General features: G+C 45.0%; 1 protein-coding gene across 1 annotated transcript in view; it reads right to left on the reverse strand.

Moving 5' to 3' along the window:
• Window positions 1-9,637, reverse strand: part of LOC144602065 (plakophilin-3-like) — a 45,987-nt gene extending 36,350 nt beyond the window's left edge. Inside the window, exon 1 of the mRNA XM_078414753.1 lies at window positions 9,391-9,637. Within this exon, the coding sequence (XP_078270879.1) occupies window positions 9,391-9,637 (247 nt within the window). The remainder of the gene's footprint in view (window positions 1-9,390) is intronic.
• Between the last annotated feature and the right edge of the window lie 4,700 nt (window positions 9,638-14,337).

Here is a 14,337-nt window from a genome sequence, read left to right on the forward strand (position 1 = left end):
TGAAAGATGCCCCAAATGGATTGGGCCATTGAGATGAAAAGAAACTGCATTTAACTTGACACTACACTTCAAGGCAAAATACTAATGTTGGAGTACCTTGAATGTTGAAGCACTATTCATTCCTCAGGCAGTCAGTATTGAAATTGGAATCCAAATTTATCTTAAAGATCCCCACCCAAACAGCACCTGTCCATTTCCCTGCAGATGCTGCCTGAATCACTGAATTGCTCCAGTAGTTTTTTTGCACCTGCAGTAGGAAGAAGGCTCTCCAGAGATGGATAGGTGATGTTTTGTGTCAAGACCCTTCTTCAGACTGATTGGAGTAAGGGAAGGAAAGCTGGAAAAGAGGTATTCGGTATCCACCTGACACTTAGCAGGCCAGTTCCCGGCCCCACCTCTTTCCAGCTTTCGCCCCTTATACGTCAGCCTGAAGAAGGGACAAAGAGTCGGAGGAACTCAGTGGATTTCTGAAGCAGCATCTATGGAGAATATGGAGAAGCAACGTCTCGGATCGGGACATCACACCGATCTAGGGATGCTGCCTGACCTGCTGAAGCTATTCCAGCATTTTGTCTTTAGCACCGGCTAAAGTTATTCCAGCATCTGCAGTTCCTTGTTTTGACATCTACAGACTCGTGTGTGTCTGTTGGAAAATAACTGCAGATGCTGGTACAAATCGAAGGTATCACAAAATGCTGGAGTATCTCATAACCTGCTGCCTGACCTGCTGAGTTATTCCAGCATTTTGTGATACCTCTGTGTGTATCTGTTGATCAAGATCACGCAAGGAACAGAAATTTGCATATTTCATCAACACCTGCAGAGCTTCAAAACTACAAATGTGAACTTTAAATTGGTTTAATACATCATAAAAACTCAAAATGGTGGCACGGTGTGGTTACTGGTGCTGTCTATACGGAGTTTGTATGTTCTCAGCGTGACCCATGTGGGTTTTCTCCATGTGCTCCGGTTTCCTCTCACACTCCAAAGATGGACAAGTTCCAGGTTAATTTGGCTTTGGTAAAAATTATAAATTGTCCCTAGTGTGTAGGATAGTGCTAGTGCACACGGAATCGCTGGACGGCGTGGACTCGGTGGGATGAATAAGGAGTCAAAATAACGAGTCGAGATAAGTATATTTACGGTAGCGCAGCAGTAGAGTTGCTGCCTTACAGCGAATGCAGCGCCGGAGACTCAGGTTCGATCCTGACTACGGGCAGCGTCTGTATGGAGTTTGTACGTTCTCCCCGTGACCTGCATGGGTTTTCTCCGAGATCTTCAACGTACAGGTATGTAGGTTAATTGGCTGGGCAAATGTAAAAATTGTCCCTAGGGTGTAGGATAGTGTTAATGTGCGGGGATCGCTGGGCGGCGCGGACCCGGTGGGCCAAAAGGCCTGTTTCCGCGCTGTATCTCTAAATCTAAATCTAAATCTAAAAAAATTTATGTTGTTAGAAAATAATCTTATATTTCATAACTATTTTTTGTAAAATGTTAGAAACCTTGTGTTTTAATCTGAAATGATGTAGCCATGGCAATGTTTTTTTTAAAGGCATCGGAGCTGTGGTCTACGATGCTAATTTGCCAACGAACCTGACTAGTCACAAGGATCTTAACTAACTCATCCCGAGCTGAAATTTTAGTATTGTCGCATGTTTCCATCTGATAAGCATTTCCAGCCCTGTGAAGTTCAATACTCAAATCAGAATTCAAATTAATTCAGATTTCATCATACAGGCAATTTTAACTCATTCGTTCCTCTTCAACAATAATAGTCAAGGTGAAGCCAAGCTGGTAAATGTTAGGAATGAGGAAAATGTGAATGAGGTACATAAAGCACAAACCGATAGCGAGGTTAATTAAAGGATCTTGCACTGAAGGGGTCTTGCCACTTTTCCCCATAGTATCACTCCCGCACTATTCTAAAGTCATAGAGTCATACAGCATGGAAACGGGCCCTTCGACCCAACTTGCCCATACTGACCAACAGGTCCCATCTACACTGGTCCCACCTGCCTGCATTTGGCCCGTATCACTCTATGCCCTATCTATAGAAACAGAGAAACATAGAAAATAGGTGCAGGAGTAAGCTATCCGGCCCTTCGAGCCAGCACCGCCATTCAACGTGATCATGGCTGCTCATCCACAATCAGTACCCCGTTCCTGCCTTCTCCCCATATCCCTTGATTTTGCTAGCCCTAAGAGCTCTATCTATCTCTCTTTTGAATGCATCCAGTGAATCGGCCTCCACTGCCTTCTGAGGCAGAGTTCCACAAATTCACAAAATGCAAAAAGGGTGAAAAAGGTTTTTCCTCATCTCAGTTCTAAATGGCCTACCCCTTATTCGTAAACTGCGGCCCCTGAATACAAGCCCAGTTGTTCCATTCTTTCATCATATGACAGTCCCACCATCCCGGGAATTAACCTTGTGAACCTACGCTGCACTCCCTCAATAGCAAGAAAGTCCTTCCTCAAATTAGTAAACCAAATCTGCACCCAATACTCCAGGTGTGGTCTCACCAGGGCCCTGTACAACTGCAGGACCGCTTTGCTCCTATACTCAAATCCTCTCGTTATGAAGGCCAACATGCCATTAGCTTTCTTCACTGCCTGCTGTACCTGCATTCTTACTTTCAGTGACTAATGTACAAGGACACACAGGTCTCGTTGCACTTCCCCCTTTCTTAATCTGACACCATTCAGATAATAATCTGCCTTCTTGCCACCACATTTATCCACATTATACTGCATCTGCCATGCATCTGCCCACTCACCCAACCTATCCAAGTCCCCTGCATTCTCATAGCATCCTCTTCACAGTTCACACTGCCATCCAGCTGTGGCATCTGCAAATTTGCTAATGATACTTTTAATTCCTTTTTCTAAATCATTAATTTATATTGTAAATAGCTGCAGTCCCAGCACCGAGCCTTGCAACACCCCATTACCTGCCATTCTGAAAGGGACCCGTTAATCCCTACTCTTTGTTTCCTGTCTGCCAAACAATTTTCTATCCATGTCAATATCCTAACCCCAATACCATGTGGTCTAATTTTGACCACTAATCTCCTGTGTGGGACCGTCAAAGGCTTTCTGAAAGTCCAGATACACCACATCCACTGGCTCTCCCTTATCCATTTTATTTATTACATCCTTAAAAAATTCCAGAAGATTAGTCAAGCATGATTTCCACTTTGTAAATCCATGCTGACTCGGAACGATCCTGTTACTGCAATCTAAATACATCTTTAACAAATGACTCCAGTCTCTTCCCCACCACCGATGTTCGGCTAACTGGTCTATAATTCCCCGTTTTCTCTCTCCCTCCTTTCTTAAAAAGTGGGATAACATTAGCTACCATCCAATCCACAGGAACTGATCCAGAATCTATAAAACTTTGGAAAATGATCACCTATGCGTCCACGATTTCTAGAGCCACCTCTTTGAGTACCCTGGGATGCAGACCATCAGGCCCTGGGGATTTATCGGCCTTCAGTCCCATCAGGCTATCCAACACCATTTCCTGACTAACGTGAATTTCCTTCAGTTCCTCTGTCACTGTAGATCTTCTGTCCCCTTGTACATCTGGGAGATTGTTTGTGTCTTCCTTAGTGAAGACAGAACCAAAGTACCTGTTCAACTCGTCTGCCATTTCCTTGTTCCCCATAATAAATTCACCCGTTTCTGTCTTCAAGGGACCCACATTTGTCTTAACTAATCTTTTCCTCTTCACATACCTAAAGAAGCCTTTGCTATCCTCCTTTATATTCTTGGCTAGCTTACCTTTATACTTCATCTTTTCTCCCCGTATTGCCTTTTTAGTTACCTTCTGTTGTTCTTTAAAAGTTTGCCAAACCTCTTGCTTCCCGCTCATCTTTGCTATGTTATACGTCTTCTCTTTTAGTTTTATACTGTCCTTGACTTCTCTTGTCAGCCACGTTCGCCTCTTACTCCCCTTCGAATCTTTCTTCCTCTTTCAAATGGAATGATCCTGCATCTTCTGGATTATTTCCAGAAATTCCTGCCATTGCTGTTCCACCATCATCCCTGCTAGGATCCCTTTCCAGTCAACTTTGGCCAGCTCCTCCCCATGCCTCCATAGTCCCCTTCTCCCTCCTAATTTGCAGATTAAAATTTATCATATTACTCGACCATGTGGACCCGTTGGGCCCAAACCTCTCCTGCATTGGTGCAGGACCCTCTCCACCCTCCCTTCCTCCCCTCCCTCCCTCCCCCTCCCCTCCCTAGGAGGGATTTAAACTTTAAAATGTGAATAACTTTTAAAATATAACATTGATTTCAATGAAACTTCATCCATTAGCACCCAATGGACGACGGTGAGTAAGGTGGGCCTAAAATTGTCGCGCTATCGTATACCATTTTGGCTGTAGTTCAGGAACAAACAAACAAACAAGAGTTTTAGTATATAGATAGATGGTCACTACCTCCTAATGGTTCCTTTACCTTGAGTTCCCCTATCAAATCCAGTTCATTACACAACACTAAATCCAGAATTGCCTTCTCCCAACACCATAACTGTAATTCTTTTTTTTGCACAATCCGCAGGCATTGCCACTTTCATTTCACTGCACATCGTGTATGTGCATGTGACAAATAAACTTGACTTGACTTGTCTAATTGTCTCTTCTACTTTAAGATGAATTTCAATTGTTATTATTTTAACAATAAAATTGGAAATTCATCTCAAATTAGAATAGGGAGGGAGAGATACCATGAAAAACTGCAAGATTTTTTTGCTCAGTGATTGTTGGCAAACTAAAAGAAAGCACCATAGTTTAATAACGTACTTACAGTTTAGTTTAGTTTTAGTTTAGCTTATTGTCACGTGTACCGAGGTACCGTGAAAAGCTTTTTGTTGCATCCTATGCAGTCAACGGAATGACTATACATGGTTACAATCAGGCCGTCCACAGTATACAGATACAGGATAAAGGGAATAACATATAGTGCAAGATCAAGCTTAGTAAAGTCCAATTAAAGATATTCTGAGGGTCTCGACTGAGGTAGATGGTAACTCAGGACCACTCTAGTTGTTAATAGGATGATTCAGTTGCCTGATGACAGCTGGGAGGAAACTGTCCTTGAACTTGGAGATATTCACACATGGCCCTCTTTACTGGAGTGGTTTCAATCTAAAGCTATCGTGCAACAAATTTACAGAGGCTGAAAGAATGTAGATATTCAACCTTGATCTAGATCACAAGCGCCTAACTCAGTCCCTGAACACGGTTCTCTTCAAAAATTAGGCTAAATATGTCAGTCAAAAGACGTTGAAACAAACAGAAGTCATTTATCTGAATGTTTGCACTTTGAATATAATGGGTCTAATGTCATCGTAGCTGCTGAAACAGTACTATATTTAGTGACATCTGTGGAAAATTTAATTAACAACCCTGCTATTCCAATGTTTATGCAATAACTCACCAGTAGAAATTTCATTAAAAAGGGTATTTAGTGCACGCTGCATGTGAAACAGGTCTCCAAACCTATTTCAAAGCGGTTTATGATGTATAATAATGAATGCACATTTCAGTGAGGCAAGATTTAGAAATACAAAATCAGAAGTTACTGAGTGAAGATTGCCCATTGCAAGTGGAACTGCCGCATAATCATTTCCTTGTAAAAAAAATTCAAAACAAAGCAAATGAAAAGGTCTTTTACGAAGGCACATGACTGAATAAGTTAATAGAGTGAACGTCAAACCCCTTCTGTAACTCACTGATTTCCAGTGATGTTTGAGCATATTCCCCTTATCCAAGAGTTGTAAAGCTGTAATTTGGGGATACAAAATACACAAGATTTAAGATTGGTCCCTTGAAAGTTATATTGTACATGAGGCTTTAATAACTATGAGGTTTACAAAGGTTTTGAGGTCCTTACGATCTGCAATCTTGTTAAAAATCATTGTATCAAACGAGACTAGATTCTGCTCAGCAGTAGTACAAAGATCACATTGAAGAAACCGTTTGATCATCACCAATTCTGTAACTAATTTATGGCTTGGTGTTAAATGTAGGTCAGCTGTGTTTTAGTTTTAGAGGTACCGCATGGAACAAGGCCCTTCAGCCCATTGACCACCTGTTCACACTTGTTCTCCGTTATCCCACTTTCTCATCCACTCCCTACACACTTGGGATAATTTACAGAGGCCAATTAACTTACAAACCTACACATTTTTTGGGATGTGGGTGGAAACCAGAGCACCCGCAGAAAACCCACATGGTCACATGGAGAACAAGCAAAATCCACACAGACAGCACCCACGGTCAGGACTAAACCCGGTTCTCTGCCGCTGCAAGGTTACAGCTCTACCGTTACGCCACTGAGCCGCCCCAGCTTTCCGTCAGTGGACACAGTATATTTTTCTTCCTATCTACATGGAACTAGTCTGATGAACAAGACGCATCTTACCAGGTGTCTGATTTGTGTCCGTTTATAAATGTGTCATAACCACTGAATAATAACTAAATCACTGAAAGGTCATTGATGAACTATTATCCCTGTTTCTCTCTCCACAAGATACTTCCTGACTTGCTAACTCTTCCCATCATTTTCTGCCGCCTGTAATTTTGGGATTTACATTATGCAATTTGTTACCAAAGATTTAAAAGAGAAAATGATCAAGAGATTTATATTTTGTCATTGCTCTTCCATGTCAAGAAAACATCCACCACACTGAAGATGATTATAAAAAATGAAAGCTTCTTTGAAAGTGCAGTATCTCCTCTGCTGCCCGGGAATCTCTGCTCTAGGGTGGTTTGGAGAACCTAGAGTCCACTGTCTTAGTTCAGGGTGGTATGGAGAACCTAGAATCCATGAATCAAGAGCATCCTGAAACCCTGTGTAAACAATATGAAGAGTGCACCCCCGTGTTAAATTATCCCCTGTCCACCTGACAAAAGGTCTTTGACATGAATCATTAACTCTGTTGGCTGACAAGTTGAGTATTTCCAGTTTGACCTTGTTTACTGCAGTTGGTGCTCCTATTGTGATCACCTTTACATTGGCGAACTCAAGGGGACCATTTCACCGGATACTTGAGTTTGGTCCATTAACACAACCCTCTCCCACATCTTATCCCCCACATCTTTTCCAGCTTTCTACCCCCCACCACCACCTCCCACCCCACATAACAGCCAGTCTGAAAAGGTCCCAACCCGAAAAGTCACCTGTTCATTCACTCTACAGATGCTACCTGATACATTGTTACTCTAGTGCTTTATGTTTTACTCAAGATTCGGGCGTCTGCAGTTCTAGTTTCTGCTTTGTTTTTAAGATCTCTAGCGTTCATCAACGTTTTATGATTTTCACCTGCCCACTACATTAGTTATCCCTTACCCAATGCATGGAAGTCTTTGCTTCCTATATTGGCCCCATTAACCACCTCAGAACCCACAAAACTGGAGGTTAAGCAAATTATTCTCCAACTCACAGAACTGCAAAGCAAGGTCAAAATTGTCACAAGGAACTGCAGATACTAGAATCTTGAGCAAAAATTGACATAAGCAAATCAGGGGCTAACAAATAAGTACAGGTAGGTTTAAGGGGGCAACTGAAAACATTTCTGGAGAGGAATGGCTGAGGAATAAAATGTGTGTGCGTGAGACTTTGAAAAAACACCAAAGAAATCTGCCGCAGTTTCAGAAAAGGTTAAGAACTAGTTCTGCAACCTGCAGGTAACACCTTTGCCAATACAACAGAGCTGCTTACACAAAGAACACCTCAATCCTGAACTTTATACAAAAGGACTACGCCCAGTTGGCTAGCACAAATTCTGCTCAGCACAAATTCTATCCTGGTTAGTTTTTGTTCTACCTTTCGTTTACAGAAACAGGTTCACACAATTTTTATTTACTTCAAAAAGTCAAGCCATAAAAAGAGTGCTGGCGTCCTCCCCCTCCCCCTCCCCCCATAGTCTAGAAATACGATAGTTATACTCGCAGCACGCTTGAAGAATTCTATCGAACATTAAAAAAGATACAAGGAACAACAGGTGCTGATTTACAGTATAAAAAGGACACAAAGTGCTGGGGTAACCCAGCATCTCTGGAAAACATGGATAAGTGACTTTTTGGTCTGACCACGAAGACTTTTGTTAACATTTATTAAAAAGTCAGGGGGGTGGGGGAGGAGGGAAAAGAGACGGGGCAGGGTGGGAAGAAGGTATAGGAGCCTGAGAAATGTAAAACAATGTTCAGGAACTACTTCCCTACGACCCTCAGGCAATTAAACACTACCACCTCCAAATAAGCCAGATCAACTTGGGGGCATTGTTTTTGTCTTTGCACTATTATTGTTATGTTTTATATATATTTATTTATTTGGTGTATATATATATATACGCACACACATACAAACACACTGTATAGATAAGATGCAGAAGTAACTCAGCAGGTCAGCAACTCAGCAGGTCAGGCAGCATCACTGGAGAAAAGGAATACTCTAGGTGACATTTCAGGTTGAGACCCTTCTTCAGACTGAGTCAGGGGAGAGAAGAACTAGAGGTATGAAAAGGTACTGAACAAATCGAAACCAAACCTTTCCATACTTTGTTTCCCTCTCCCCTGAATCACAGCCTGAAGAAGGGTCTCAACCTGAAATGTCACCTACAGTATTCCTTTTCTCCAGAGATGTTGCCTGACCCACTGAGTTACTCCAGCAATTTGTGTGTATCTTCAGTGTAAACCAGCATCTGCAATTCCTTCCCACACACACACTATATACATAGGTGTGTGTAATGAACTTTTTTGATGTTTAGAATGCATTTTACAGAGTACGGCTTACATATCTGTTGTGCTGCTGCGAGTAAGAGTTTCATTGTTCCATTTCAGGACACATAAGTTCATAAGGCATGGGAGCAGAATTAGGCCATTCAGCCCATCAAGTCTATTCCGTCATTCAATCATAGTTGGTCTGTCTTTCCCTCTGGACCCCATTCTCCTGCCTTCTCCCCATAACCGCTGACACCCTTACGAATCAAGAATCTTATCACTCTCCATCTTAAAAAATACCCATTGAATTGGCCTCCACCGCCTTCTGTGTGGCAATGGTTTCCACACAGATCCACCACCACCCTCTGACCAAAGAAACTCCTCCTCATCTCCTTCCAAAAGGATTCAGGATATCTTTATTTGTCATCCAAAAAACAAGTTTTTTTTGGACGAGATTTCGTCACCCACAGTCCAGCAATAAAATAAGCAAATTTCACAACCCCAATCAAAACACAAAACACACAACAACAAAAAAGAAACATCCATCAAAGTGAGTCTCCTCCTCACTGTGATGGAAGGTGAAACCATGATGTCTTGTAAGGAGGTGCGTGAGGAAGGTGAAACCTTTGGAGGAGGTGCAGAGTTGGGCTCCACTTACCTCCATGAAGGGAGCCGCCGTACGAGGAGGCGCTGGCGCTGGCGCTGGCGCTGCCCCGGCCGCTGCTGTTACTACTCTTCAACATGGTGAGGACCTGCTCCTGGACCCTCATGCTCTTCTGCTGGCTGCCCTGCCGGGACTCGCCGCGCTGGTCCAGCTGTTGGTCGGACGGGACGGCCAGGGTGGAGACCGGGGCGTCGGACGGCAGGGCGGACCTCAGAAAGTGGACGTCCTGTATGGCGTTCATCCTCTCGCTTGGCGCGTTCCCCTCCACTCCACTCCACTCCCCGGGGCAAGTGTGTCAGACAGTGAGGTGTGAGAGGGCAGCCCCGAACCTTGGACAACGATGGAGCCCCCTCGCCCTCCTGTGGCTCCCTCTGATCTCCCTGACGCCTCTCCGCGGTGGGGCTGGGGCTGGGGCTGAGGGTGGAGCCTGCCTGCCTTCTGCCTTGTGCCTTGTGCCCTGCCCCGTCGCCACAGCCTCAACGCCGGGCTCCACCTTCCCAGGTGAGTGAGTGAGTGAGTGGGTGGATGAGTCACTGCCCCCACCCACCAGCACACTCCCCGGGCCAAGCAGCCACCCAGCCCAGAGGCACAGAACCACTCAAGGGCAAGAGTTTGTTCATAGTTCACTGCAACCCTCCCTGTCTGCCGCTCCGTTCACTTTGTTTTAAGTGACCGCCGTATGAGGAGGCGTAGTTTGCTGCTTCATTCGAAAACATTTTTGTTTTTTTTTTGTGGAGGAGGGATGAGAGGGGAAAAGAGGGAGAGATGAAGGAGCGAATGGAGGGGGGGGGGGGGAGGGGTGAGAGAGGGGAGAGGGTGAGATAGAGGGAAGGGGTGGGGGAGGGGAGAGGAGTGGGAGAGGGTCATAGAGGGAAGTGGGGAGAGGAGGGTATGACTGAGGTGTGGGGGAGGGGATGGAGGGAAGGGGTGAGGAGTTGGTGAGAGGGATGGAGTGAGGTGGGGAGGGGGATGGAGGGAAGGGGTGAGGAGTTGGTGAGAGGGATGGAGTGAGGTGGGGAGGGGGATGGAGGGAAGGGGTGAGGAGTTGGTGAGAGGGATGGAGTGAGGTGGGGAGGGGGATGGAGGGAAGGGGTGAGGTGGGGAGAGGAGTTTGAGGGGATGAGGGAGGGAAGGAGTGAGATGGGGAGAGGAGTTTGAGGGGATGAGGGAGGGAAGGAGTGAGGTGGGGAGAGAAGTGCGAGGGGGTGAGGGCAGGGCCGTCTTTACAGCATTATGGGCCCCGGGCAAAGCAGTGTACTGGGGCCCCTACGACAACTACTCACAGGAATAAAAATGCAAGTCATTTAACATACACAGATCAGCATGGGGCCCCTATGCTCGTGGGGCCCCGGGCAAGTGCCCATCAGGCCCATGCGTTAAGACGGCCCTGGGTGAGGGAGGGAAGGAGTGAGGTGGGGAGAGGAGTGGGAGGGGGTGAGGGAGGGAAGGAGTGAGAGGGGGTGAGGGGGATGGAGGAAAGGGGTGAGGTGGGGAGAGGGAGATGGAGGGAAGGGGTGAGGTGGGGGGAGGAGGGTGAAGGAGGGGGGAGAGATATAAGGGAGGAGGAGGAGGGGGGGGGAGTGAATGGAAAGGTGAGTGAGTTAGGAGCGAGAGCACGGACAGTGTGGCCCTACCTGATGAACATGCTTTCTATGCTGGAGTTGAGCAGAAAGCTAATGGGGCGATGATACCCATTCCAGCAGACTCAACCGCCCCTCTTCCTAGAGTCACTGTTGCAGAAGTTAGTTTGGCCTTCCTAAGGGTGAATACACAGAGTCCCTGGCCGTGTGCTTGGAAACTGAGGACCAACCAGCAGGAGTATTGACGGACAACTTTAATCTCTCCCTACTCTGTTCTTATCATGTTTCTGTACACTGGATGGCTCGATTGTAACCTCAAGTGTCGTCTTTCCAGTGAATGGTTGGCATGCAACAAAAACCTTTCACTATACCTCAGTACTGTACACGTGACAATAAACTGATGATTTTTTGACTTCTTTCATTGTCCATGCCAAATATGATGCTAGGTTAAATGAATCTCCTCTGCCTGCACATGATCCATGCGCCTATCTGAAAACGTCATAAATGTCACTGTTGTATATCTGCCTCCACCATCACCCCTGGCAGCGAGTTTCTGATCTGCACTATAATTTGCGTGCATTTTTTGAGGGTTCTCCGTGTTCAGACTGATTATTCCCCATTCCAGTTTATTAATGAGAACAAACATAGATGGAATAATTCGGTGCGTCATGAACTGCTGTGGAGAGGGAGAAGCAGTTTCATTTGTTTGATCTTCCATCGGAATTGGGAAAAGTTAGAAAAAAACCATGCGTAAGTTAAACGTCAAGTCCAGACAAATCTGAACGTGTTTTCGGCATGAAATGTCTTTATTTTACATTTGCAGCATCTGCATTTTTCAAAATCTTACAGCGCCTTACATTGGTTTATTGTTCGCTGTTTTCTTGACAGAGCAACGATTAAAAATACAGGGCAAAAAAAAACCAAAGTGCTGGAGGAACTCGACGGGCCAGGCGTCATCTGTGGAGTGAATGGGATGAATGATGATGTTTCGGGTCAGGACAGACAAATAGGGCAATGGGTTGAAAGACTGTAATCCTTGCAAAAATGTAGTTTAAAAACTGCTTGATTTAAAGGGAAAAAGGAAGCTTCTAGCAGCAGCTCTAATTAAGGGGACAAAACTATGGGGTTAAAAACAAAACCAATGTTATTTGGAAAGCTAAAAAGGACAGCAATGTAATGGAGGACTCGGGTAAAACTTAATTTTCTGGTCAGTCTAAGCTGACAAACAGAAGGTCATCGAGTGAAACAGTGTGGAAACAGGCCCTTCGGCCCAACTTGCCCACACCAGCCAATATGTCCCAGCCACACTGGATCCACCTGCTCCTGTTTGGCCTATATCCATCCAAACCTGTCCTATCCATGTACTTGTCTAACTGTTTCTTAAATGTTGGGATAGTCCCAGCCTCAACTACCTTCTCTGGCAGCTCGTTCAATAAATCGACCACCCTTTGTGTGAAAAAAGTACCCCTCAGATTCCTATTAAATCTTTTCCCCTTCACCTTAAACCTATGTCCTCGTCCTCAATTTGCCTACTCTGGGCAAGAGACTGTGCATCCACCCGATCTATTCCTCTCATAATTTGAGAGGAGAGGATATGCGGGGGACAAAGAGAGTATTGAAATGAATTGGGATGAATACTGGGTTTCATCAGACTGAAGAGATTAGATAGGAGGATCGGGCAGGATGATGGTGCAAATACCTGAAAGACAGGCACAGATGTCAGATGAATGGCAGGCATGAGTTGAGTTCACGTTTTGAGGAGCACAGTGTGCTGTACAAATATGACCTGTTGTGCAATTATTGACGTCATGGTGGAACTTGTAAAAAAAACCCAACAGGTCTAAATCTCCATAAAAACCAGCAACATTTTGGATGAAATAGGATTGGGTTTTTTACCGAGACCAAAAAGGTCAAACTCGGGACTCCTGGAAGCCAATGGAACATCTTACAGATGTTGTACATACGACAAATGCACAGAACATAAACTAGAATGAATGCCACCGCTGGGACAGTAGATAGCTAATAGATAGAGAGGAATTTTTAATTATGATGTATTCTATATAATTATAAGAACTTGATTTGGAACATAAATCAAGGATAGCGGAGTGAGGGGGTATGGGGAGAAGGCAGGAACGGGGTACTGATTGAGAGTGATCAGCCATGATCGCATTGAATGGCGGTGCTGGCTGGAAGGGCTGAATGGCCTACTCCTGCACCTATTGTCTATTGTCTATTGTCTATAAACAATGATATTGAACTAGCCAGAGAAAGAACTAGAAGAGATTAAGGGGTGTAATAGATCCTTCCTTTATAATTGGTTCCCTGGTCAGAATGTGTGAACAACCAAAAAATAACATTGTGTGCTGTGAAGGATTAGTTGCTATCATTTACTGAACATTTACTTGGTGAATGTACTGTAAGCACTATCTAGCTACATGTAGATACATACTTTTGCCAACACTCTTCCACAGCCAATCTCCCTTAACCATCCCAAACCTCGCTCTTCTCCCTTACCCTGATCACCTGCCTCCCTCCATTCTTCAGCCGCCCCCCCCCCCCCCCCCACGTCCATCTTAACTCCTCCTCCCACTCAGGTCCCTCCCCTTTCTCTCTGTCTTCCCCTCCCCAACTCTCTCTTTCTTCCTCCTTGCTCTTTTTTGTCTCCTCCTCTCACACCAATTCGTCAGATCTCCCAATCATTCCTACCCATGCTCTCTAGTCATGGGCCACACTCTGTCTTCTGGTAGAAAGGCCACTTTTCAGACCCCACCGCTAGCCCACACACCACCCCCTTCCACTTCCTTCATCCGCCCTCCACCATTTATTCTCATTGGCTTTGCTTTTTGACCACAGATCTTCAGATGACATCCATTGGCATGTCCGCAACAACTCTCACCAACTTCTACAGACGCACAGTAGAAAGCATTTTATCGGGATGCATCATAGCATGGTTTGGGAACAGCTCCATCCACGACCGCAAGAAATTGCAGAGAATCGTGGACCAAGCCCAGACAATCACACAAACCAACTCCATTTACATTTCACGCTGCCATGACAAGGTCACCAACATTATTAAAGACCAGTCGCAGCCTGGTCACTCCCTCTTCTCCCCTTTCACATCAGACAAGAGGTACAGAAGTGTGAAAACGCACACCTCCAGATTCAGGAACAGTTTCTTCCCAGCTGTTATGAGGCAACTCAACCATCCTCTCAACAACTAGAGGGCGATCCTGAGCTACTATCTACCTCACTGGAGACCCTTGGGACTAGGGTTAGGCACAACTTTGGTATCGCAAGGGGCCAGCTTTCACTGCCAGCTCTCAGATGAGATTCAAAGAAGCAGGAGAAAGTGGATAAAAAG

The sequence above is a fragment of the Rhinoraja longicauda genome, chromosome 18 (genome assembly GCF_053455715.1).
Source record: "Rhinoraja longicauda isolate Sanriku21f chromosome 18, sRhiLon1.1, whole genome shotgun sequence".
NCBI classification, from domain to species: Eukaryota; Metazoa; Chordata; class Chondrichthyes; order Rajiformes; family Arhynchobatidae; genus Rhinoraja; species Rhinoraja longicauda.